This window comes from Panthera leo, chromosome D1 (genome assembly GCF_018350215.1).
Source record: "Panthera leo isolate Ple1 chromosome D1, P.leo_Ple1_pat1.1, whole genome shotgun sequence".
In the NCBI taxonomy this organism is placed as follows: Eukaryota; Metazoa; Chordata; class Mammalia; order Carnivora; family Felidae; genus Panthera; species Panthera leo.
In genome coordinates, this window is record NC_056688.1 from 114,768,420 (window position 1) to 114,792,164 (window position 23,745).

The 23,745-nt window shown below is 65.4% G+C and overlaps 4 protein-coding genes and 1 non-coding gene across 10 annotated transcripts; 3 read left to right on the forward strand and 2 right to left on the reverse strand.

The window, feature by feature from the left end:
* Positions 1–709: 709 nt before the first annotated feature.
* RPLP2 (ribosomal protein lateral stalk subunit P2) lies at positions 710–2,989 on the reverse strand. Of its 2 annotated transcripts, none has more exons than XM_042906144.1 (5): positions 2,878–2,989; positions 2,612–2,735; positions 1,989–2,037; positions 907–1,005; positions 710–820 (listed from the first exon to the last, which is right to left on the reverse strand). In XM_042906144.1, exons 2-5 carry the CDS (start codon positions 2,732–2,734, stop codon positions 747–749), a joined length of 345 nt encoding a protein of 114 aa, XP_042762078.1. In that variant the 5' UTR covers position 2,735; positions 2,878–2,989; the 3' UTR covers positions 710–746. The 2 variants fall into 2 exon arrangements, with proteins under 2 accessions (XP_042762078.1, XP_042762077.1); XM_042906143.1 differs by having other exon boundaries at positions 710–823.
* Positions 1,823–1,956, reverse strand: LOC122201545. The gene has a single exon (XR_006194241.1). It is a non-coding gene; the product is annotated as a small nucleolar RNA SNORA52 (small nucleolar RNA).
* Positions 2,990–4,074: 1,085 nt separating the features above from the next.
* Positions 4,075–10,795, forward strand: PIDD1 (p53-induced death domain protein 1). Of its 3 annotated transcripts, none has more exons than XM_042906140.1 (16): positions 4,075–5,210; positions 5,939–6,290; positions 6,569–6,982; positions 7,301–7,510; positions 7,601–7,655; positions 7,827–8,028; positions 8,114–8,239; positions 8,344–8,523; positions 8,601–8,748; positions 8,873–9,008; positions 9,090–9,240; positions 9,329–9,452; positions 9,541–9,659; positions 9,738–9,851; positions 9,974–10,179; positions 10,432–10,795. In XM_042906140.1, exons 2-16 carry the CDS (start codon positions 5,978–5,980, stop codon positions 10,673–10,675), a joined length of 2,742 nt encoding a protein of 913 aa, XP_042762074.1. In that variant the 5' UTR covers positions 4,075–5,210; positions 5,939–5,977; the 3' UTR covers positions 10,676–10,795. The 3 variants fall into 3 exon arrangements, with proteins under 3 accessions (XP_042762074.1, XP_042762075.1, XP_042762076.1); XM_042906141.1 differs by having other exon boundaries at positions 9,329–9,434; XM_042906142.1 differs by lacking the exon at positions 7,301–7,510.
* A 598-nt stretch (positions 10,796–11,393) lies between these two features.
* On the forward strand, positions 11,394–18,983 carry SLC25A22 (solute carrier family 25 member 22). The gene is made up of 11 exons (XM_042906581.1): positions 11,394–11,409; positions 13,380–13,550; positions 14,565–14,728; positions 14,830–14,955; positions 15,160–15,215; positions 15,838–15,928; positions 16,419–16,537; positions 16,647–16,821; positions 16,924–17,078; positions 17,188–17,263; positions 17,340–18,983. The coding sequence occupies exons 3-11, from the start codon at positions 14,709–14,711 to the stop codon at positions 17,491–17,493; spliced, it is 972 nt and encodes a 323-aa protein (XP_042762515.1). The 5' UTR covers positions 11,394–11,409; positions 13,380–13,550; positions 14,565–14,708; the 3' UTR covers positions 17,494–18,983.
* A 344-nt stretch (positions 18,984–19,327) lies between these two features.
* On the forward strand, positions 19,328–21,831 carry CEND1 (cell cycle exit and neuronal differentiation 1). Of its 3 annotated transcripts, none has more exons than XM_042905622.1 (2): positions 19,328–19,415; positions 20,796–21,831. In XM_042905622.1, the coding sequence occupies exon 2, from the start codon at positions 20,894–20,896 to the stop codon at positions 21,341–21,343; it is 450 nt and encodes a 149-aa protein (XP_042761556.1). In that variant the 5' UTR covers positions 19,328–19,415; positions 20,796–20,893; the 3' UTR covers positions 21,344–21,831. The 3 variants fall into 3 exon arrangements, with proteins under 3 accessions (XP_042761556.1, XP_042761557.1, XP_042761558.1); XM_042905623.1 differs by having other exon boundaries at positions 19,352–19,392; XM_042905624.1 differs by lacking the exon at positions 19,328–19,415 and adding an exon at positions 20,086–20,172.
* The last annotated feature ends 1,914 nt before the right edge of the window (positions 21,832–23,745 follow it).

The window sequence follows — 23,745 nt, forward strand, 5'->3', positions numbered from 1 at the left end:
GGCAGGGGACCTAAGGCCCAGGAGACTATAAACCACTGCAGGGCCAGGATGGTGGCTAGATGGGCACGGGCAGGCCTGCCCCTGGACTTAGTGGGCACGTGGCCCAACATCACTGCCTACGAGCCCCTTCCTCATCTGGCCAGACTGTCAGATAGCTGTGGTAACCAAGCCTCAGAGCAGGAACGTGACTGCCCCGAGTTGCTGAGATTAAAAGTGGAGCTTGAACATGAACTGGAGCCCGGACTCCACAGGGAAACCTACAGATCGCACGTGCACCACACCTCTTTCTCGTGTGTAACTGAAAAATGCTACCAGTCTTGGGGCAACTGCTGGCCTCCACCAGCCAGAGCCTCCTGAGAGCACTGCAGACCACCCACTGCTGCCTTTGAAGTGTTCCTGTGTGTCCCCTGAAGGCTTCACTTCCTGGGGAGGCCCCGGCAGTCCTCAGGAGTCAGGACTGTGCCCAAGAAGGCTTACGTCCCCTCCAGAGCCTACTCAAGGATTGGCGCACCCTAGATCCGTAGGAGGTGCCCTCCCATCCCAGGTACCCATCTCTGCACCAGATCCCCAGTTCCTCACGTCACCAGGAAGGGCTGGGGTTTCTCCTGGAATGAAGGCCTGCCCACCCACCGTGGGACCCCCTCTTCCCCCACACCTGCCCCGTGCCAAGGCCGCACTCTTACAAAACACTCACAGGTCGCTCAAAAAATACGTAAAAAGGGTTTTATTTGCAGGAGAGCAGGACTCTAATCAAACAAGCCAAATCCCATGTCATCATCCGACTCCTCTGATTCTTCCTTCTTTTCGTCTTTCTTCTCCTCTGCTGTGGGGAGGAAGGGCACAGTGAGCAAGGCCCACAGTGCATCCCAGATTCCCAGCAGAGACCCTGCCCCAGCCTCCACTTACCTGCAGCTGGGGTGGAACCAGCAGCGGGAGCTGCAGATCCTGGGGCAGCAGAGACGGCCACCGCCCCACCAGCAGGCACACTGGCCAGCTTGCCAATACCTATGGAAGTCAGGGGAGAGGAGATCAGAGCAGGTGCTCGCCTGAAGGCCCCTTGGGGGTGGACAAGACAGTCTGCCCGATATAGGGAGACATCACCAAGTGCCAGCGTCACAAGCTTGTCCTCCCACACAGGCGGCTCTGCCTCTGCCACATACACGCACCCCAGCCTCCTACAATGTCCTGTCTGGAAACGGTCTAGGAATCCCTCCCTGCCCCCCCCCACCAAAAACACCCCTGGGTGACCACACCCACCCCAAAGGAAGCTGGACAAATGCATTTACATCCAGGACAGGACTAAGTCAGCTACCTGGGTCCAGATCCTCATCCCGAGCTGTTTGCCGAGCTGGCTGTGCCCCATGAGGTACACACACAGGGATAGAACCACCGTCCCAACAGCACCACTTCCAAACAATTCCATCATCTGCAGCCTCATGCCACCAGAAAACCATCCGTCCGGCCAAGAGGGGCAGGGACCTGTGGTCTCTCCCACACCCAGTCGGTGCTCCCAACCCCCCGAGAACACATGGTGAGATCTGTTCATAAAACCCCAATTCCAGGGCTGTCTGGGTGGCTTAGTCAGTTAATCCGGCTTCGGCTCAGGTCATGATTTTACAGTTCGTGACACATCGGGCTCTGTGCCGACAGCGCACAGATCCTCTGTCTCCCTCTCCCTCTCACGCACACGTTCTCTTAAAAAGTAAGCAAACATTAAAAAATATATTTAAAGATGGAAATAATACCCAGTTCCGAACCCTGCAGGTGGGGTGGGCAGCCGGCCCGGTGATAGCACCAGCACCCTCTGCTGCCCTCCCACGCAGAATGTCTAGAAGCATCCCCGGCACAAGCCCACTGAAGCCTGCTCACTTCTCTGGGTGAGGCTTCTCGAGTGCTCTGGTCCACAAGCGAAACCTGGCAGGCCACAGGCTGACCGGCAGGGATTAGGATGGACCACGAGAACGAAACCCCCCAGCACACAATCTCACCCTGGGCAATGACGTCTTCGATGTTTTTTCCGTTCAGTTCACTGATGACCTAGAACCACAACCAGCAGTTACCAGAGGCTCACTACTGCGCCCCACACCCTAACTTCACCTCCTGGAACCAAGGAACACAGAGAAAACGCCCCCGAGCCTCGAGGCCTGCCCTGTCCAGCCCAACCCTTATGGCCTGCACGTGCGTTCTCTAATCTAAGCCTGCCGCTAGCGGGAACCGGACCACTCCCGGCATTTCCCGAGCAAGAATCGCACAGCATCTCGGTGTATCCTAGCCACACGCCCGAACGTTGTTAGTGAGGCGGATGAAAAGACAACGTCATTAAAACGCGCCCTGCCCTTTCCACTTCTCTAACACAAAATCACTTGGACGTTTTAAACTGCGCTGTAACTTCCATCTCGGGTCCCCGGAACCAGGCTGGAGTCCGCCTCACGGCCCACCCCCCCCCCCCCCGCCTCACCGTCCCTTCTTTGGGGTCGCAGCAGCCCCACGCCCGCCCCGAGCACACCAAGCCGCGCTTTCTCAAGGGTGAAACCCGCGCCGCCGAGGCCACAGGCCTCCATATGCACAGCGTCGGGCCAGCCGGGGGCTGTGGGGCCTGCGGGGCGGCTACCTTGTTGAGCCGGTCGTCGTCCGCCTCGATGCCCACGCTGTCCAGAATCTTCTTGATGTCCTTGGCACTGGGGGAGGCATTGCCCCCGAGGGCGGCCAGCAGATAGGAGGCGACGTAGCGCATCCTGAGGCGGGAGGAGACGGCGGCGGCGTGACTCGGAGGCCGTCCGCCCCGGCCCCCTCCAAGACCCGGCCGGCGCCTGCCCGCCCCTCCCCGGGACCCCCACGGCCCCCACTGCCCGCGCCCTGGCCCCGCCGCCCACTCACTCGGCGGCGGACTAGCCTCACGCGTGCGACCTCGGCGGCGTCAGGGACGGAAAGGAAGTCGCAGGCGCGGGGGGCGGGGGTAATCCGCTACCCAGAAGCCCCCGGGATCCGCGGGCCGCGCCGCGAGGGCGCCTCCGAGTGACGTCACAGGGCGCCCGGGCGGCGGAGGCGGAGAGGCCTCGCTTCGTACAATCCCGCGGCAGCAAAGGCGAAGGGCAGCTCCAGGGCCGCCTTCCTGTACCACCCGGGGACGAGTGTCCCCCGACCTTCTTGGGATGGCGGGGCGAGCGAGCTTGCAGCGCGGCCGCCACTCCCGCCACACATCTCTGTGCGACGGGCGTGGCCGTCGCCGTGGGAGGACTCCAAGTCCCATGGTGCACCGCTACCGGAAGTGCAGGCGCGCTTTCTGTGCCGACGCACGCGGCCGGCTGGCTGCCGGTTGGTTCCTGGCCTCGGGGACTGTGGGGACCCGCGGTATTCCCGCGCAGCCAGGCCAGTGAGGTGGGCGAGTCCGGCCCGCGCTCACACTGCGCAGCCGAGCGGCCTGGGCCTGGTGGCTGCACCCCTGCGGGGTCGTGTGGACTCCGAACTCACCTGTGTCCACGTGCCACTTGTTCACTGCACGGTATCCGGGACCCCGCCGCCGGTTGGCGTGCCGAGAGGGAGCAGGCCTGGCCCTGCTTCTCCGGAACCTAAGTTTAGAGCGCGCGAACACACAGAGTAAATAAACGAGTCGATCCAGACTGAGAAGCTCGAAGGGATGAGGTGGCCCTGAGAACCGGGGCGAGCGCCAGGCAGAAGGGTCAGGTGCAAAGGCCTCACCGTGGCTGGGGATGGGTCCAGAAGCAGGAGCCAGCCCAGCCCGTGGGAGGCTGTCACAGCGAGGCCAACCTTCGGGTGTAGTGCATCAAGCACGGGTGTGTTCATGCAAACCACACGGTTCCTGTGGGCGGCCTCGCTGTCTGGCGCAGAAAGGTTTTCTTGTTCAAGGTCTCACAGTTGGGGTAAAGTGGGGAAACTCCTTGCAAGGAGGGGACTTCTGCAATACCTAGGGAAGTAGCAGGTTGTGATTTTTATTTTTAGGGATAAAATAATACATGAGATCTACCATTTTAATCACCCAATTCAGTCGTATTGGGTCCATTCACATTACACAACTGTCACCGTCATCCATCTCCAGACTCTTTTTCATCTTTCCAAGTTGGATTAGACAGTAACTCCCTATTGTCTTTTCCAGTTCCTGGTTCCCACCATTTTAATTTTTTGTCTCTATGAATTTGACTACTCTGGGGACCTTGTATTAGAGAAAGCACACAGTGTTTGCCCTTCTGGATCTGACATTTCGTTTAACAATCTTCTGAAGGTTCATGCACGTTGTAATGTGTGTGTGCGTGTATCCCAATTTTGTTCCCTTTTAAAGCTGAATAGTATTCCTGTGATTGATTTAAGACTTGGGCAGCTATGTAGAAACTGAGTGGGGGACAGGAGCCAGGAAAGTGGGGGCCTGGCAGAACTGCCCATCCTGGGGGAAGGGACGGTGATAGCTAGGGAATCGGAGGAAAGAGGGTGCGGCAGTGTGGGCAAATGAACACAGGGACGGCAGGCTCTGAGAGTCAGACCTAGTTTGAAGTTCTTGACTTTGGCACTTACCGGCTATGAGTCCTTGGGCAAGATCTAATCTGTCATAGCCTCCATTTCCTTTCCTTCGAGGTGCAAAGATTGAAAAAGGCAACGTGCGGGGAAGCCCACTGCTGGGTCACTTGGCCCAGAGCGATTGCCAGTTAATAAGGATCACAGGAGCTGGGACAAGGTCTCTAGAGGAGCCCCAGGAAGGCTTCGGGGAGAAGGAGGCCCCTGAGGCTGGCTGGGAAGTGGCCCATTTAGAGCTCTGGCTTCTGGCAGCAGCTGCGATCGGCCCCCAAACCCTTCCTCCGTGCTGAGATTTGCACTAGCTCACTTTGACAGGGGCCCAGAATGCCCAGCTCCGGAGCAGGGCGGGCCTGAGGGCCAGGAACCTCTGAAAGGGCGGGTTTCCCAGCCGCTACGCGGGCCCTCGCGGCGGGAGAGGCTGGACTGAGACAGACTAACAGGAAGCCGAGTGCAGCTGGGCTGGCGGCTGCCGGTTGGGGTCCGCGGCCGCGTCTCCAGGGCTGCAGGCCAGCAGAGGGCAGGCGGGGCGGGGAGGGACCCCGAGGCCGTTGCCTGCGGTCCCACCACAGAGCTAGGGGTGTCCTGACTGGGCGGGACCGGGAGTCCCGGCCCGCTCTGGGAACTCACCGGCGGAAACCCGGCGCCGGACGCGCACCGGGGACCGCGCACAGCCTGGAAGGCAGGTACGCGCGGGGCGCTGGCGGGCGGTGGGGACGGTGGGGGTCGGGGGTGCTCTCGGGGCCAGGACCGGCCCCCAGGCGATCGGAGCTCTGAGTGTGCAGACCGCTGCCTTCATCTTCCGACCGAGATGCGAACGGGAAGCGTGGGAGAACCCTCCTCCGGCGGTCACGAAGTGGGGTCCCATTACCCCACACACACATTCACTTCTCTGACACATGCCGGCACGATCACCCTGTTCCACGTCTGGGCCACTGCCTCCACGCGGCAGATCAGAGTCCTTGACCTCCGGTCAAAGCTCCTGGGTGTGAAGGCTGGAGGTGGGGCTGGACCCAGAACTCTGAAAGGGGCGGGGAAGGGAGACAGCCAGGATGAGCTGACAGCTCTAGGAGTCCCTTGTGCCAATGTCCAGAATTGGGATGTGAAGCCTCACTTCTCCCTCCTCTGCCACTACCCCCGCCCCAGCAGGTTTCCCAGGCTCCTCTGCACACAGGTCTCCCTGCGTGCTGCCCTCCTAGCTCTAGGGCGCTCATTTCCCAGCCCTATTCCAGCAAAGATCTGTGCAGCCGAGGCCCTGGGCTCTGTGGGTCGGCTGGCCTGGCTCAAGGACTCCCCTCCAGCCGGAGTCTCCATTTCCCTGAGCAGGAGGAGGGCCCAGTCCCACTCCCCCCCCCACTCCTCCCCCTGACTCTGCAGCCTTCCCAGGCCCTGCCTGAGCAGGCCTGCTTGGCAGGCTGGGACATGTCTGGCCCCCGAGGACGGCCAGTGGGCGATGGCTGCGGTGGCGGAGGGGCTGGAGCCCGAGGCAGCTGCTACGGAAGATGCCGCACAAGATGCTGTAGATGCTGCGGATGCTGTGGACGCAGAACCCGGGGACCCCCCTCTCCTGGTTGGGAGCCGGCTGAGCCTGGACCTGTACCCTGGGGGCTGCCAGCGGCTGCTACACCTGTGTGCCCGGCGGTCCCCGCAGCTGCTGGAGGTGCAGTTCATGCAACTGAGCAGCCACGAGGACCCTCGGCTGCTAGAGACCACCCTGGCCCAGGTGCCGTGCAGCTTGCGGCATCTTCGCTCCCTGGTCCTCAGAGGTGAGCCCCACCTGGTCCCGCCCCCTCACAGGGTGCAGCTGGCTGAGCCCGGGGTTCCTGGACACCGCAGCTCCCAGCCGACCCTAGTGCGGCTGTCTTTCCTGGGGCAGGTCGTGGGTGATGGCTATCAGCCCACGAGCCTGCAGTGTCCGTCTGCTGGCGTCTCAGTCTGTCCCTGTGTGGGTGGGGTTAGGAGAAGTCTGTGCCTCTGAGCGGGGACCTGACTCTGGCTCTGAGGGCCACATCTGCCTTCCCCCTTTCCCCTTTCCCCTCTCCAGGTGGGCAACAGCGGGATGTGCTGGGTGCCTGCCTCCGGGGCTCCCTGACCACACTGCCTGCTGGCCTGAGTGGCCTGACCCACTTGGCCCACCTAGACCTGAGCTTCAACAGCCTGGAGACGCTGCCGGGCTGCATCCCCCAGATGCGTGGTCTGAGCACCCTCCTGCTCTCCCACAACCGCCTCTCAGAGCTCCCTGAGGCTCTGGGCGCCCTTCCCACCCTCACCTTCCTCTATGCGACCCACAACTGCCTGCGAACGCTGCCCAAAGCGCTGGGAGCCCTGTCCACCCTGCAGTGCCTCGATCTCTCACAGAACCTTCTGGACACTCTGCCCCCTGAGATTGGAGGCCTGAGCAGCCTCACCGAGCTCAACCTGGCCTCCAACCGGCTGCAGAGCCTCCCAGCCTCCCTTGGTGAGTAGGAACCGTGGCCCTCTTGGCTCCCTGGGCCTGACGGGGAGTGCCTGGCCTCCACTCTCACGCGGGCCCCCTTGTCCTCCACAGGGGCCCCTGCACACACAGGCTTGGCCCACCTCGGAGCCTCCACCCCCCTAGGTGACCCTTGCCTGCCTTCCCTTCCCCAGCTGTGGAGGCCCCTGCACAGACTTCCCAAGCCCCCTGAGTCTGGCTGGAGCGGGCAGAGACGGGACTAGTGCGAGTGTCCCGTCCTGGCCAGGGCTGGGGTGGCCCCGCGCGGCCCTCTGCTGGCCCTGAGCTGGCACCTGCCCGCAGCGGGGCTGCGGTCCTTGCGGCTGCTTGTTTTGCACAGCAACCTCCTGACCTCGGTGCCCACCAGCCTGGCCCACCTCCCGCTGCTCACCCGACTAGATCTGAGGGACAACCAGCTCCGGGACGTGCCCCCTGAGCTACTGGACGCCCCCTTTGTGCGCCTTCGGGGGAACCCCCTGGGCGAGGCCCCGCCTGCCCTCCCCAGTCCCCCAGGTAGGCCTGTTGCTGGGGGAGGTCAGGCCACAGACAGGCCGAGGGGGCAGGTGCCATGGCTGTTCTAACAGCTTTCCTGTTTCTCCATAGGGACACCGATGATCCCAGAAATGCCCAGGCTGTTCCTGAACTCAGATTTGGACAGGTGTGTTGGGGAGGAGAGATGGGGCCAGACAAGCATGTCCTGGCCCTGTCACCCTGTCCCTGATGGACACCTTGCTCATGCCTCCGGGGTCTCCCACGGTCTCCTAGGGGTGCCCAACTCAGACGTACACATGCCTTCTGTGTCTGACTGGATGTCCGCCCTGTCGTGCAGCTTCCTCGTGACCCCCCAAGGCTGCTCGGTGACCTTGGCCTGTGGCGTCCGCCTGCAGTTCCCTGCCGGGGCCACTGCCACCCCTGTCAGCATCCGCTATCGACTACGGCTGCCGGAGCCACGACTCGTCCCCTTGGGTCCCCACGACTCTCTGCTCAGCCACGTCCTGGAGCTGCAGCCCCACGGGGTGGCCTTCCAGCAGGCACGCCCGGAACAAGTCAGGGGTGGGGTGCAGGTGATGAGGGCCCAGGCCTGGGCCCAGCGCTCACGCCGCCCTTGCCTGGCAGGAGGTGGGCCTGTGGCTGCTCTTTGTGCCCCCGCGGGCCCGGCGTTGCCGTGAGGTGGTGGTCAGGACCCTGACTGATGACAACTGGAGTGACCTGGAGACTCATCTGGAGGAAGAGACACCCAAGGTGAGAGCCACTGTGGCCCTCCCCCCGCCTCCGCCCGACGGCTCTGCCCAGACCCCGTCCCCGCTCTGACCCTGTTCCCTCTGACTCCCGCCCCCCGTGCCCAGCGGCTCTGGGCCCACTGCCAGGTGCCCCACTTCTCATGGTTCCTCGTGGTTTCGCGTCCTGTGTCCGATGCCTGCCTGGTGCCACCGGAGGGGACGTTGCTGTACTCCTCGGGACACCCTGGGGTCAAGGTCACATTCCCCCCTGGGGCCACCGACGAGCCTCGGCAGGTCTATATGCAGGTACAGGCAGGGCCAGGGTGGGCGGTGGGGGCCGCCTCAAGACAAAGGTGAGCCTTCAGGTGGCCTCTTTGCCCCAGGTGGTGCGCGTGGCCAGCGGGGAGCTTCGGGCCCTGCTGGAGGAGCCCGGGGCGGCGGCCAGCCCCCTGCTCTGCCTCTCCCAGAGCGGCCCCCCCAGCTTCCTCCGGCCGGTCACAGTGCAGCTGCCTCTGCCCCCCGGCGTCACAGGTGAGAGGCGGCCGTCCGGCCGTCCGGCCCACCTGAATTCCCGGCCGCTGGGTTGAGGGGGCAGCGCTCAGACGGGGAGCCCCTGCGCGGGTGGCCTCAGCCTCCCACCCCCTCGCGTCCCTAGGCCTCAGTCTGGATCGCTCATGCCTTCACCTGCTGTACCGGACCCCTCCCGAAGCCACGTGGGATGACATCACCACTCAGGTGACCCTGGAGCTCACCCACCTGTATGCTCGCTTCCGGGTCACGCACTTCTCCTGGTCAGTGCCCCCCCACCCCCGCTCCCTCGGCCCCTCCCCGCAGGAGGCTCGTCCCGGCCGCACTCACGTGCAGCCCCGCAGGTACTGGCTCTGGTACACCGCCAAGACCCGCGTGGAGGGCCTGGCTCGCAAGGCCTGGGAGCGGCTGCGGCTGCACCGCGTGAGCCTCATCGCGCTGCAGCGACGCCGCGACCCCGAGCAGGTGCTGCTGCAGTGTCTGCCCCTCAGCAAGGTGGGCGTCTGCCAGGGCCGAGGGGTGAGGTCCGGGTGCGGGGGTGCGGGCGCTGAGCTCCGAGCCAGCGGGCGCCCCCCGCCCCCAGGTGGATGCCACCCTGCGGCGGCTGCTGGAGCGGTACCGAGGCCCCGAGCCCTCTGACACGGTGGAGATGTTCGAGGGCGAAAAATTCTTCGCTGCCTTCGAGAAGGGTATTGACGTGGATGCTGGTATGCCCCCCCCCCACTCCTTGGGGGCGGTGGGTGGACGCTGGGGTCTGTTCCCCAGGCTCCCCGCTGAACCCATCCCCGCCCCCAGACCGCCCAGACTGCGTGCAGGGCAGGGTCTGCTTTGTCTTTTACTCACACCTGAAGAACGTGAAGGAGGTGTATGTGACCACAACCCTGGACCGACAGGCTCAGGCTGTGAGGGGCCAGGTGGGTCAAGTGGGCAGGGAGCCCCAGGCTGCCTGGGCAGAGGCCAGAACACTGAGCCCCACCTCATCCCATCCCCAGGTGTCCTTCTACCGGGGAGCAGTGCCCGAGGACGTGCCCGAGGAGGCCGAGGCGGCCCGGCACCGCAAGGGCACAGACAGCCCGTGGATGGCCACTCTGCCCATCAAGCTGCCGGTGTGGCCTGGGGTGGGGGGCAGTGTGTGTGAAGGGGGCAGGGGTGGCACAGAGGCCGGGAGCGGGGAGGCCGGGGTGGGGGGGCAGAGGGCAGGGCTCACTGCACCCCTTCTTCCTCACAGAGACTGCGGGGGTCCAAGGCGCCAGGGCAGGGGCAGGGGACTAGCCTCTCCCTGGCACCTTTGAACCTGGGTGATGCTGAGACCGGCTTCCTGACCCAGAGCAACCTGCTGAATGTGGCCGGACGCTTGGGCCCTGACTGGCCAGCTGTGGCCCTGCACCTCGGCATGCCCTACCGTGAGCTGCAGCGCATCAGGCATGAGTTCCGGTGAGTTCCTCTGGGCCTGCTACTGCTGGCTTTGGACCAGCCTCAGGCCTGGGTCCTGGCAGCCGCCAGGAGGACCTTCCCTGAGGCTGGCTGAAGTTCTGCCCCAGGTGGGCGGGGACAGGGCCAACTGGCAGGAAAGGGAGGGTCTGGCCACATCCCACCTAGGGAGCAGGGAACCCCCCCTAGGAGGGTGAGCAGAACGTTGGGTGTGGTGGCTGGGCCTCTGGGTCACCACTCCCCCCGCCCCCCCAGGGACGACCTGGACGGCCAGATCCGTCACATGCTCTTCTCCTGGGCTGAGCGCCAGGCCGGGCAGCCGGGGGCCGTGGGGCGCCTCGTCCAGGCCTTGGAGCAGAGTGACCGGCTGGACGTAGCCGAAGAGGTGAGGGCGGTGTTGGAGCTCGGCCGCCAGAAGTATGAAGACAGCATCCAGCGCACGGGCCTGGCCCCACCGGACCCTTCAGCATCACCGTCCCCAGAGTCTGCCCAGGCCTAGACCCCACTGACTTTGGGCTGGCCCCTGATGCACCCTGGCCAGTGGGTGCCTTCCCTGTGCGTGGGCGCAGTGACCCCCTGTTCCCCTCGCCCCTACCGCGTGTAACACATATGTACTGTTCTGGCGGCTTCTCAGAGCTCAGTTTATTTGTTGGGTGGAAGGCGGGTGGCCTGAGATCAGAGGCCTGGGCTCAGCTGGGATGGGGCCCTGTGTGAAGACTTCACTACCTGCTCGCCTGCTGCTCCCATGTGCCCGGGAGGGAGAGGGGCTACAGCTGCAAAGTAACGGCGAGGCACCCGTGGGTAGGGTCACCTGTGTGCGGGGTGGCGCGTCAGCCCTGTTGGCGGGCAGGTGCCGGGCCGGCTCCCATCTCTCCAAGCACCTACTGCGAGGCCCGGGACACCACCCTGCCCTAGGACACCCCCGTCGCAGCATTCCCTGCCACCTGCTGGCCCAGCAGGACTAATCACTGGGTCCCTGGCTCTTGCGGGGGCGCGAGGCCCAGAGACCAAGGAAGGGCCTTTTGGGGCCTCCGGGCCCTGGCCGGGCGGGCGCAGTGGCCGCGGCGGCCGGGAGGGGGAGCCGGAGCCCGCTTGCCGAGGGCCGGGGGGCAGGGGGCGGAGCGCGCAGCGCCGAGCGGACGCGTCTCCGCGCCTCGGAGCAGCCGGGCGCGCGGCCACGGCGGGGAGGCGAGCGCGGCGGCGGCGGCGGCGGCGGCGGCGGCAGAGCGCGCGGTGAGTGCCCGCCCGGCCTGTCCCTTAAGCGGCGTCCACCCGAGTGCGGCCCGGCTGCGGGGGCGAGGGGCGCCGAGGTGGCCGGGGGAGGTGACAGCTGCCCCGACAAGGCGCCTCCGGGGTTGGGGGGTGGGGTGTCCCGGGCCGGCGGATGCTCCGACCAGCTGCCGGCCGGGTGTGGGAGGCCGTGCGCGACCCCGGGCGGTGCCGGGCGCGCTCCCCGCGCACACGTGTCCCCACGGGGTGGGTACAGCTGGGGCTACAGCCCAAGCAGTAGAGGCCAGGCCGCGCGCGGGGGGGGGGGGGGCACACACGTGGGACCCCCGCCGGACTTGTGTGGACACGTGCGTGGCTGGAGTCGCCATCGCCTGGTGGGGGCAGCGTGACCGCCCGGGCCCGGTCTGCATCCCCTCCAGAGGAAGGGACAGGGGGGCCTGAGCCGGCCTCTGAGCTGGAGTCCGCAGCCCCCAACCCAAGCCTCCTTTGTCTGCGGATTGGGGCCCCTCCGACAGGATAGAAAGTGCCCCCTCCAACGGGGACGGGACTAGCGGGGGGGGGGGGGGGGGGGGGTTGAATGGGGAGCCTGCGGCCAGTGCCAGACTGAGCGTCACCCCCATCGCCTTTCGTGGGGGTAGGGGAGCTCCGCCACTTCCCTGGTGGGAGATTTTCTCCCCGGGTGGGTCTGGAAGTAGCGGAATCATCCCGTGAATGGTCTCTGTGGGCAGCACCGGCCCCAGCCTGCTCAGGTCCTTAGTTTACCTGGCCGCACAAATGGAGAAGGGGACAGTGAGGACGGACAGCCCTGGGCCTCAGGCCTGGCTCTGGTGGCCGGGTTCCTGTGGCAACGAGAGGGGCAGAGGGAAGGCCTTCCGCAGCTGTCTCATAAGCAGGGGTGGGAACCACAGAGTGAGTACGGACAGAGGGGGTTTCGGGTCCGCTGGGCCCCTGGCCAGTCTCCCCCAGGCAGAGCCCCTCCATGTCACGGCTGTCGGTCCAGCGACCGTCTTCCCTGTTCCATTCTGCAGCCTGTGGCTTGTGATGTGGGGCCCCAGGACTCACTCTCTTCTCGGGCTTGGGATCTCTGGGCCTGCCTCATCGCTCCCCTCCTCATCTTGACGGTCTGTCTGACTTCGGGACCCCCGTCACCCAGGTGTCCCTTCCCTTGGATGGGAGGTGGGATCTGCTGATGCTCCAGGAGGCAGGGCTCACTCAGTTCCCCAGAGGGCAGGCGTAGACCTCTGGGAGACCAGAGGGAGGACCCGGACCCTGCCCCTGACGGCCTAGGGCAGCAGAGAGCTGGCTGTGGCCAGCCTATACGTGGCGGGGGTGGGGTGGGGGTGGGGAGGGAAAGGTCAGGCTGAAGTTCAGAGGTCACACCCTTATCTGTAGGCTAGGGCCTGGGGAAGCAGGTCCTGAGGACTGAGGCCCTGGGCGTGTGCGTCGGGGGCCCTTGGCAGGGCAGAGGGCTCTGGGAGTGCCAGTCCTCATGCCCTCTGGACCTGGCAGGTGAGTGGTCCTATGGGCGGCAGCCAGTGGCCTCTGGAGACCTAGCCACCCCTTCTCTGGTGTTTTTACTAAACAGGTTCGTCTTCCTGTGCCCTAGGGTGAGGTTTCCACGAAACGTGTCTTCATCCAACATACACACAAGTTTCACAAAGAGGAGTGGGCACAGACTCCTCCCCCCACCCCCCTAGGGACCAGATATTCTCCATATCTGTGCACAGGGTGCCTGGGCACAGAGAGCGCCCCATTCTCTGGGTCCTGGAGTCCTAGACAAATCCAGCCTGTGGGCTGCAGACGGAAAGCCACTGGGCAGCTGGGGTCGCGGCAGCCCTGGGCTGGGGTGCCTGTGGGCAGCTGGCTTGGCTTGGCCGGGTCGGCCTGAGTCAGGCCCACCGGGGCCGATCAAATCTCTGAGGCTGGCCCTGCCTCTCCGAAGCCGTCACACCCCTTCCCATCCCTTCTCCCAGGGCTGCGGGGAGCCCAGGCGCGCCCAAAGTGAAAGAGAAAGTCGCCCCCCCGAGGCCGGCCCCGCCCCGCCCAGCGGCCAATCCGTGCGCCGGCACCTCCCTCGGCCACTGGATCTCCTCTGTGAGCCCCGCGGGCTGGAGTCCTGGAGGGAGCTGAGTGCCGTCCTCGGGGTGAGCGGACTGGGGGCTTCGGAGGTGATGGGGCCGGAGGGCCGGGGACACGGGGGACGGCTGGCCTGGGAAAGCCGAGGTGAAGGTCACCAGTCCTCAGAGGGACCACGGGTGTGAGCCAGCCTTGTGACCCTGGGCGGCAGTGCTGCGGGTGGGGGCCCCAGCAGAGGCAGCGGGGCCGGCCGGCCCCAGGACTCCGGGGGGCCCCCCCGACAGGAGGCTCCTGAGCTCGGCTCTGGCTTTCCTGCCCTGCGCCTAGTGAGAGGGGCCCTGTCTCCTCCAACCCCTAGGGTGGATGGGGGAACCAACCACATGGAGCCTCAGAGAGCCAGCCATCCCCTCCCAGCTGCCCCCTAGCCTGTGCCCCAAACACCCCTGAAGCTTCTGAAGCCCCGGTCTGTGTGTGTGTGTGTGTGTGTGTGTGTGTGTGTCTGTGTGTCTGGGAGAGAGATTCCTGGGAAGGGTGGACAGGAGGGTGGGTGCAGGGATGGGGTGGGTGAGCATGGTGCTTGTCCGCGGGGAGGGGTCTGTCCGAGAGGAGCCATGGCAGTGGAGCCGGCTCCTGGCGTGGTGTCATCTACCTGGGTAGCTGTGAGCTGAGCTCGGGCTGGGGGGCTCCTCGGCGCCTCCAGCCCCATCCCGAAGAGGGCAGGCACCAGCCGCCGCTGCTCAAGGATGAGGGGGTCACCCGCAGTCCAGGGCTGAGACGCCCGGCCGGCCGGGAAATTGACTCCCGGAGAGGCGCCTGGCCCTTTAAAGGCAGAGTGCGCTCACGTGTGTGTTCAGTGTGCACGTGAGTGTGTGTGAGCGTGAGCGAGGCCAGCTGGGAGGACTCACAGGCAGGGGGGTGGCTGCGGGGAAAGCAGGTGGCCCTAGAGATGGGGCCACGGGTGGGTGAGGGGCTTGGTGACCCGGCACGAGACCTGGGGAGGTCGCCTGGGGGGGAAGCTTACTTCCCTGATGTGCCTCTGTGTGGTCTGTTCCTCCCTCTGCTGATTCCTCACCCTCTTCTAGAAGAGAAGTGGTGGTTTTGAAATTCCCCAGAAAGTGGAGGACCGCCCCTCCCCCTCTGTCCCGCCCACCCTCTGCCGCCTCTACCTCGTCCATCCGTCTTCCACCGTCCACCTCTCCGGCTCCTACCTGGGCGCGCTCAGTTAAATGGCTGATAAGCAGATCAGGTCAGAACGCGACCCTGCCTTTGGTCTTGGCTCCACCCTACCCCGTGTGTCCTGACCTATGGCCGGGGAGGCCACTCTCCTGACGCTCTCTCTGTTCTCAGTCTGCCAGCCAAGCTCATCAATGGCGGCATCGCCGGGCTGATCGGGGTCACCTGCGTGTTCCCCATCGACCTGGCCAAGACCAGGCTGCAGAACCAGCAGAATGGCCAGCGCGTGTACAGCAGCATGTGAGTGTGCGAGGGGGAGGGGGTGGGGGGGGAGTTCGTGAGCCTGTGGGGGCGGAGGGGGGGCGGGCAGTGCGGTGAGGCTCAGACCCCTAAGCCCTGCTCCTGCCTCCCTCACCCTGTTCCACAAAAGGGGAAACTGAGGGCAGGGCAGGCCTGGGGAGCTCTGTCGCTGGTCCCCAGCTCATCCCCTCCCCTTGGCTGCAGGTCTGACTGCCTCATCAAGACCGTCCGCTCGGAGGGCTACTTTGGCATGTACCGAGGTGAGGCCGGGGGTGGGGCAGGCGTGGGTAGAGGGGCCCGGCTGGAGGAGCTGGGAGGCAGGTGGCAGCACCAGGCAGGGCGCTTGGGCCAGGTGTGTGGGTGTGGACGTGACCCACGGGGGTCTGGGTGCTGGGCCAACGACACAGGGTGGGACCCATGGGGAGGGCAGTCCTCTGTGGCTTCGCCCCCACCCCCACTGCCTGCCAGCATGGCAGGACACGGTGTCTCTACCATGGTGGCTGCAGCCTTCTCCCTCGTCTTCTGGGCAGGTGGGGCTCCATCTGTGCCGGGAGACGGGAGGGGGTGGGGGTGCTGCTGCAAAGCCGATTAGGAGACAATCCTCAGGCCCGGATCTGCCCAGACGCCGTTCAAGGGGCTCGCCGCTGCCTCCCCAGCAGCCCTGGCCCCAGCAGCGTGAGCACCCCGTCCTTCAGGGGAGGTGCTCCTCTGGGAGGGGGAGCAGAGAGCCTGGAGGAGGCACTGCCCCTGTCCCTGCCCGGTCCTGCCCCGCCTGGCACCAATGTGGGTGAGAGGGCAGGAGAAGCGGGCCAAGGAGTGACGGGGGCAGGGCTCTGCCAGCTGGGAGGCTAGTGCTGGCTGAGAGCCTCCCCAACCCCACAGGAGCCGCCGTGAACCTGACCCTCGTCACCCCGGAGAAGGCCATCAAGCTGGCCGCCAACGACTTCTTTCGATATCAGCTCTCCAAGGACGGGTGAGGGGCTGGGGGCCAAGGTTGTGAGGGGGAGGGGTGTGTGTCTCCTGACAAAGGACAAAAGCTCTGCCCTCCTGTGCCCCTCACCTTGACTCCCTCTCTGCCTCCTGTCCAGGGAGGGAAGCGGATGCTGAGTCAGCGGTGCTTAGGCCCCAGTGGTCCTGGCCCCCGGCCACTGTGAACTGCCCCTTGCGGGGTGGGATTTGGGAGGTGCTGACCAGCTCCCCTGTCACCCGAGGGTGGGACCGAAAGGGTGGCCCGTTGGGTACTTGAGACCCCCAGCTTTTCCAGGGCTGTGCGCGTGAGAACGGTCCTCCCACCTTCCCGGGCCCTGCTCGTGGGGCCATCTGTCTGTTGGGCTCGGTGCCAGGGCTGGAGGGCGCTGTACCCCCACGGGACTGCGTCCGCCTCTCCCACTCCCTGTACCCTCCACCCCTAGGGCGGCAGGGGCTTCAGCTTCTGCGCCACGGGCCCTACTCCTTCCCCGCAGGCAGAAGCTGACCCTGTTTAAGGAGATGCTGGCGGGCTGTGGAGCTGGCACCTGCCAGGTGATTGTGACCACCCCCATGGAGATGCTGAAGATCCAGCTTCAGGATGCCGGCCGCCTCGGTGAGGGTGCAGGGCGGGGACGCAGAGCTGGGACGGGGGCAACAGCCAGGGCCCCGCTCCCGGCGCCCCACCCCCCCCTCGCAAGCAGACCCATCCCTTCTCTCCCCAGCCGCCCAGAAGAAGATACTGGCTGCCCAGGCCCAGCTGTCGGCCCAAGGGGGCGCCCAGCCCTCCGTGGAGGCCACGGCCACCCCCCGGCCCACAGCCACCCAGCTGACCCGGGACCTGCTTCGGAGCCGGGGCATCGCTGGCCTCTACAAGGGACTGGGGGCCACACTGCTCAGGTCGGTGGTGGGGGACGGTGAGGGTCAGGGGAGGAAGGAGGGAGGCCTGGCCACCGCACAACCGGAGGTCACCAGTGTCCCTCCCTCCCCCCCCCCCCACAGGGACGTCCCCTTCTCCATCGTCTACTTCCCCCTCTTTGCCAACCTGAACCAGCTGGGCCGTCCGGCATCCGCGGAGAAGTCTCCTTTCTACGTGTCCTTCCTGGCTGGCTGTGTGGCTGGGAGCACGGCTGCCGTGGCTGTCAACCCCTGTGACGGTCAGTGCCGGGGCCACAGCTGGGGATGCAGGCCCAGGGGCGGGGTGGGTGGTGGGCAGGGCCCCATGCTGATCTGCACGACCCGCCTCTCCCCCCACCGGCCCCGCAGTGGTGAAGACCAGACTCCAGTCGCTGCAGCGCGGAGTCAACGAGGACACCTACACTGGGTTCCTGGACTGTGCCAGGTGGGAAGGCCCCGTGGGGGTGGGGGTGGGGGTGGGGGGTGGGCCGGCCCCAGCCCTGACCGCCCCGTCCCCACAGGAAGATCCTGAGGCACGAGGGCCCCTCGGCCTTCCTGAAGGGTGCCTACTGCCGTGCCCTGGTCATCGCCCCGCTGTTCGGCATCGCTCAAGTGGTCTACTTCCTGGGCATCGCCGAGACCCTGCTGGGGCTGCTGCAGCCACCCCAGCACTGAGCCCGGAGGCCACCTATGCCCTCCAGCCACGTGGGACCAGAGCGGGGCCGGAGCCGGGTGGCCTGCCCAGGACTGAGCAAGAGGAAGTCTCCGTCTGCCTCTCCGCACATGGATGGGGGAGAAGCAGAGGAGGGGCACAGGGTCCACGTGGGTGGTGCACACAGGGGCCCCTGAGGGGTCCTGCCTGCACGACCATTGGGATCAACGTCGTATTTATGTAGAAAGCGCAGAAATCTTTACATTCCTGGAGCCAGCCCCCGCCACAGCTCCACCCCGGCCTGAACACCCCCAGGGACAGAGCTGGTCTCTGGGCTGGGGCCCCCAGGCCTGGGCTGGGCAAGCGGGACCCTACCCTCCAGTCTACCAGCTCTCGTCCCCGAGGCTTGGCCCCTAGTCTACAAAGGGACCCCGCACAAACCTATTTATTAACTTGCTGAGCACAAGTGCTCTGTCCATCCTTGTGTCCATCCGTCCAGCCTCCCCTTGCCGTCGCCCTTCTCGCCTCAGCCTGGACTCCACATTGCCCCCCAGCCAGCCTTGCAGGAGGTCTCCTGCTCCCCATATTGAGCCAGGAGTCCCAGGTGCAGGGGGGTCACTGGGTTCTGACTCCCAGGGCAAGCCCCCCTACTCTACTGTGGGACCCAGCATCCCTCCCGGTGGGGCCTCTCTACCCCCACCCCAGGCTGGGGACCCATGGTGTGTAAGGTCTGTGTGCATGTGAGAATGTTCTGGGGGGCAGATCGTGTCCACCAGCCCTCAACCGGCCTGGCCTCTCAGAGACGGGGCTGTGGCAGGGCCGCCGGCCTTACCCACGTGGCCAGGCAATGTGTGCGTGTTTGTGCCGTGTGCTCTAGGCTCCCCTCTGACCCCATCCAGGCATTTATTTTTCCAGCCTGGTTCTTGTTGCCTCTCAGCAGACCCCTCTTCAGAGACACCCCCCTGCCCCCTGCCCTGGGTCTGGGATTGGCCAGTGGGGAGGGCAGGCATGAGGACCAGTAGGAGCCTGGGGTACCCACTTTATTTCTGGGGGCAGTACATGCCCCCTCAGCCCTCCCAGGGCCCACCCTACTCTCTGGGCCTCTTCTTAAGGCCCCTGACCACACTCCAGAAGTTCTGCCCTCCCGGGACCCCCCTCTTTCATTGATGTTGTGAATTGAAGCCGGCCTGCCCCCCGCCCCTGCTCCGCCCCACCCCAGGCTACGTGATTGTGTTGGTGATTGATCCTGATGTGCTGGTGCTGTGTACCCCCACCCGGGCTCCCTCCCCGGAGGCCCCTTCCCAGTGACACTACCTGGGGCTCAGGCCTGGGCCCCCCCACCCAGTTCACGGTTGTTCCTGGGAGCTGTCCTCTCCCACCACATCTGTACCTTGGAAGCTGCTGCTGCTGCTTACAGAATTATATTTTTTTCTTTTGAAGAGATTTAAGAAGTTGTAACTTTTTGTGTCTTGTCCTGTGAGAAGATAAATAAATATTCTAAGTAGATACCCTCTTCTCTGAGATCTGTTGGAACCGACTGGGGGAGGGCAGCCTTCTCTTTGGGACTGGCCTCCCTCCTGCAGACCTCCCTCTGTCCGCCCACCCGCTGACCGGCACCGGGCCTGGGCTAACCACCGGATTCCTGCTCTGGCTGGGTTGGGGGTGCGGGAAGGGCAGCGTCCACCCCTTGCTTTCCTGACTGCAAGCCGCCTTAGGGATCAAAGGCGGAGCTGGGTTTGGGGGCCCCCGGGTGGCTGCGGGCGGGCGGGCGGGCGGAGCCGGCGGCGAGGTAGCCCCCGCCCCCTCGGCTCGCTGCGCTGAGAGCAGTGCATTGTGGGAAACTCCCAGTCCCCGCAGCCGCAGCCGCAGCCGCCGCCCGCCCGCCGCCGGCCCTGGTCCCGCGGAGAGCGCGCAGCGCCGAGGTGGGATCACCGAGAGCAGCAGCGTAAGGCACTGGGGTCTCTGGGGCCGGGGCGGCCCCGCGGGGCGGATCGCGGGCTCTCGCCTTGAAGGTCACTGGGGGCGCGTTGCGGGCCCCTGGCTCGCTCCAGCCCGGCGGCTCCTGGGAGGGGGAGGGGGGTGACGTCAGTGTGAGACAAAAATAACGGGGTGGGGGGGGGTGGGGAGGCAGACCACCTGCCCTTTGCAAACTTGGCGCCTAGCAGCTGGATGCCCATCCAGAACAGCAGGGGTGGCGGGCCGCTGGAGCTCCCTGGGAAGCGGGCCAGCAGCGGGGCTGCTCTCAGGACACCCCCATCATGCTGTGACCTACAGGTGACCTTCAGGTGTGGTTAGTGTGCCTGGCCTGGGTGGAAAACCTGGGCTGCTGCTTCCCAGTGGGCGCCCTCGCCCCGTGCAGGTGGGGGTGGAGGCGGGAGGAGGGGCCGGGGGGTTCTAATCCTCACGGAGGAGAGGCAGACGGCTGGTGTCCAGGTCTTTGGGGAGAGAGGACTCGGGCCCAGCCCCGTGTCCCCGGTACCCCCAACTCAAACACTGAGGGTCTGGGCCAGGCCTCTCCTACAGCCCCGAGCCCCGATGCTCTGCCCTGGCCCAGATTTGAGGGTGCTGGGACTGAGTGACGTGGTCTGTCCACTCCAGGCTCACACCAGGAAACTGCCCCCCTTGCCCTAGAGGCAGGCACAGCCTCAGACTCGGGAAGGACTCCCTGCCCTTGAACTGGAGCGGGCGAAGCTGGCCTTGGGGTGGGTACCAGGGGCCGGGGAGGGGCGGATGCCTTCCAGGAGGCACAGGCCTGTCACTGCCTGTCTGACTGGCTTCTCCAGCCTCCTGGGGAGACACCTCAGGTGTGTTGCATCCCTGCTGTGGCAGCCTTGGGCCCACACCCACCCTGCTGGCACCAGAGAGCCCAGACTCTGGATTCCTGCCCTGCCCCCTCTCTACTTGGACCCAGTCTTCCTGAGACGGTATCCGGTTGGTTCTGCCCCAGGCGCACCCTAGCTGCCATGCCCTACTTTGACCACATACCCTCCTCGGGGCCGGGTGGGGTCTCACTTCCCCATCAAGGGCCTCCCTACCCTGGCTTCAGATGGAAACAGCACGTGTATGGGCAGGACCATTTTGCAAAGGAGGAAACTGAGGTCTCTGGCCGGTCTCCTCCGGCACCCCCAGCCTGTTCAGGGCCCAGAGGCTCTGCCTGTGTGGTTGGAGGGGCTTCTCAGGGAGTGGTCGGGGGGAGATGGAGAGCAAGCATCCAGAGCTGGGGGTTGGTCCGGAGAACTGGACAGGGTCTCTCTGGGGGCCAGGTGGTAGGGGCTGAACAGGAGGGCTTAGTCTCTGGCCACAGCCTCATCATGTCTCTCTCCAGGCCTAGATAATGCCCAGGAGTGAGCTGTCCTGAGCCGCTGTGGTCCAGCTACCTGCCTGTTCACGCACACCCCACAAACCCTGCCAGCACCACCCGCCATGGAGTCCAGAGGGAAGTCGACCAGCAGCCCCAAGCCCGACACCAAGGCTCCCCAGGCCGCTGCTGAGGCCAGAGCCCCGCCAGCTGTGGATGGCAAAGCTCCCTCGGCTAAACCTGGGAAGAAGGAGGCTCAGGCAGAGAAGCAGGAGCCTCCAGCAGCCCCCACACCACCGACTGCCAAGAAGACCCCTGCCAAGGCAGACCCTACGCTTCTCAATAACCACAGCAACCTGAAGCCGGCCCCTGCAGCCCCCAGCAGCCCGGATGCGACCCCCGAGCCCAAGGGCCCCGGGGACGGCGCTGAGGAGGACGAAGCCCCCAGCGGGGGCTCAGGGGGCCGAGGCCCTTGCCCCTTTGAGAACTTGACCCCGCTCCTGGTGGCTGGGGGTGTGGCTGTGGCAGCCGCAGCCCTAATTCTTGGTGTGGCCTTCCTGGCCCGGAAAAAATGATGGCTGGTGCCCAGGTGGGGGCCCAGCCACTTCCTGTACAGACCTCAGGAACGTAGTGCATGCCGAGCTCACACACAGCTACGTATACATACGTACATACATGATATACATATATATACGCGTTTACCCCCACATACACACAGAGGGAGAGAGCTGGACAGGCGAGCAATGGAAACCAGGCCCCCTCACTGGCCCCCCAGCACTTTCCCTTCCCAATCTCTGGGGCAGAAGGAGCCCAGGCTCCAGAGTTTACTGAGGAGCACAAGACAGAGCTCCAGCTTGGGGCAGGGGTCTTGCCGGGGGCGGTGGAAAGAGTGGACTGTGAGCGTGGCCCACCGCCTCTGGGCAGGTGCGTCCACAGCGGACCCACTCATGTGCGCCAGCTTGTGCCGAGAGGCCCCAGGGCCGGGTAGGGGTCTGGGACGGGCTCTGGCAAGGGCCCAGCCCGTGTGGACACATTAAAGGGTACGGCTGTTTCACTCTCCCCATTTCCGCTCTTTGTTTGTAGCTGGGCAAGGGTGGGGGAGGTCCATCTGGGCGGAGCCGGTGCAGTGGGGCCCCATTTCTGCCCTTTGTAGCTGGGCAGGGTTGGGGGGGGGGTGTTCCACCTGGGCAGGGCCGGAGCAGTGGGGCCGCCCTGAGTCAAACAGTCACAGGGGCAGACCTTCTATGCCGCCCCTGCCCGTCACCTGAACCCTGGCTGGGTGGACACACAGCCCAAAGGCCGGTCTGGGGAGGGGGGGCTCCCATACTTCACCCGGCTTGTGCTCCAGGGGAGCCCCCGAGGCTGGGACCGCCTCACTTCCTGCCCTGAGCCTCCTCCTTGTCCTGGGGCCAGCTGGGAGCCTGGCGGGGAGGACGGGGATGGGGGCGCACGGAGGGGTTCCTCCCGCCTCTCCCAGCACCCTTTGATTCTAACAAGCGTATACATGCAATAACACAGGTAGAATAGAGCTGCTTGGTGGGTGACCAGCGCCCACGTCCATCGCCCCTCTGTGCCTGCAGGGACACTGCTCTGCAGCCCCTCCTTAGCACATCTGGTCCCAGTTTGGCCCCTGGCATGGGGACAGTGGGCAGGCTCTGGAGGGTGGCCCTGGGCACTGTGGGAGCCCGACGTGTCCTTGCCTGGCCAGCCAACCACAGGAACCCCGGGCCTGAGTGGAGGCCAAGTCTGAAATAAACTGTATTGTTCAATGGCTGGGCTGGTGTCCTCACCTACATGGGGCCGGGGGAAGGCTTCCCATCGGGGGTGGGGGGTGGTCGCATCCACACCAGCAGGCTTTCCAGGGAGGTATGGGGAGCTTCAGGTGGCCCTCACCGGCCCCTCCTGCCACCCCTATGCCTCTGATCCTGGGCCCTGCCCCACCTCAGGCACCCACAGCCAGGCCTTGCTGCCCACCCTGACCCTAGATGGGCTCCTGCCCGCAGGCCTGGGCTGCCAGCCACGGTGCACAGGGCAGGGCTGGGACTGGAGCAGTGAGGACACGGGATGCGGCAGGGGGACCTTGCTCCCCAGGCTGACCCTCTGGCCAGCGGGGCCGGTGGGGGGTGCTTTCTCCGCCACTCTCTGCAGTGAGCTCCCGGTCTGTGGGGGGCACAGGGGACACCGTGGAGGTGGGCTTTCCCCTTCTTACCGCCCCGCTGCCCACAGCTCCCTGAGCCCACTCTGGCCAGACGTCCCACTGGACTGACCCCGGCTGTGGGCAAGACTGCAGGCGCGTGGGCTGAGGGAGCTAGGTGCCACGGGCCCCAGAAGTGCTCCCGGGCGTCTGCCACCTTGGGCCCCTCCTGCCCCCAGCCTCGTGGAGCTGGCATGCCCGCCCTCCCAGGGTGCGCACCCCATCTGGGTGTCTGCTCCTCAGGCCCAGACAGGCCCGGAAAGCTTCCTCGGAGTGAAAACATCCAAAACAGACCTGACGGGCTCGCCCGGACACGCCCCCTCCGGGTCCAGGAACCTCCTTCTGACCTGGCTGCTCCGGCTACCCGGCCACATGGGGGCGCCTGCGGGGTGGACACTGCCCAGAGGTCCGGCCTCCAGCCCAGCGGCCCGAGGGCGCCGTCTGCCCTCTGGCCACGCGGGGACACCCGCCACCCGTCTGCCGTCCAGTCCCCGCTCCCATTTTCTCCACTCTGTGGCTTGCTCCTTAAAAACAGACAAACCCCTCTGATATTTTAGAGGATTTTTGCAACGAGCAGAGGCGACCGTGAGGACGAGTCCGGAGTCCAGAGCTTGGCCTTTGACACGGATATCCCCCCGAGGCTGCCCATCGGATTCACCGGTTCACAGCACACTCACGTGGTTTCCAAACGTTTGCAACTTCAGACACAGAGATGAAAATCCTTGTAACTCCCCTTGTCCCATGTGTCCCTGGGGTGGGACGTGTGTGTGATTCAAGCACATC

Bases quoted from the DNA above. Each gene is read 5' to 3' on its own strand.
- RPLP2 (XM_042906143.1), bottom strand. From the start codon at position 2,734: ATGCGCTACGTCGCCTCCTATCTGCTGGCCGCCCTCGGGGGCAATGCC. The intron at 2,038-2,611 runs GTAGCCGCCCCG...TTGTGGTTCTAG, and splicing joins ACGACGACCGGCTCAACAAG to GTCATCAGTGAACTGAACGG. The intron at 824-906 runs GTAAGTGGAGGC...TCCTCCCCACAG, and splicing joins TGGTTCCACCCCAGCTGCAG to CAGAGGAGAAGAAAGACGAA.
- PIDD1 (XM_042906140.1), top strand. From the start codon at position 5,978: ATGGCTGCGGTGGCGGAGGGGCTGGAGCCCGAGGCAGCTGCTACGGAA. The intron at 7,511-7,600 runs GTAGGCCTGTTG...GTTTCTCCATAG, and splicing joins TGCCCTCCCCAGTCCCCCAG to GGACACCGATGATCCCAGAA. The intron at 9,852-9,973 runs GTGTGGCCTGGG...TCTTCCTCACAG, and splicing joins CTCTGCCCATCAAGCTGCCG to AGACTGCGGGGGTCCAAGGC.
- SLC25A22 (XM_042906581.1), top strand. From the start codon at position 14,709: ATGGCTGATAAGCAGATCAG. The intron at 14,956-15,159 runs GTGAGTGTGCGA...CCTTGGCTGCAG, and splicing joins CAGCGCGTGTACAGCAGCAT to GTCTGACTGCCTCATCAAGA. The intron at 17,264-17,339 runs GTGGGAAGGCCC...CCGTCCCCACAG, and splicing joins GGGTTCCTGGACTGTGCCAG to GAAGATCCTGAGGCACGAGG.
- CEND1 (XM_042905622.1), top strand. From the start codon at position 20,894: ATGGAGTCCAGAGGGAAGTCGACCAGCAGCCCCAAGCCCGACACCAAG.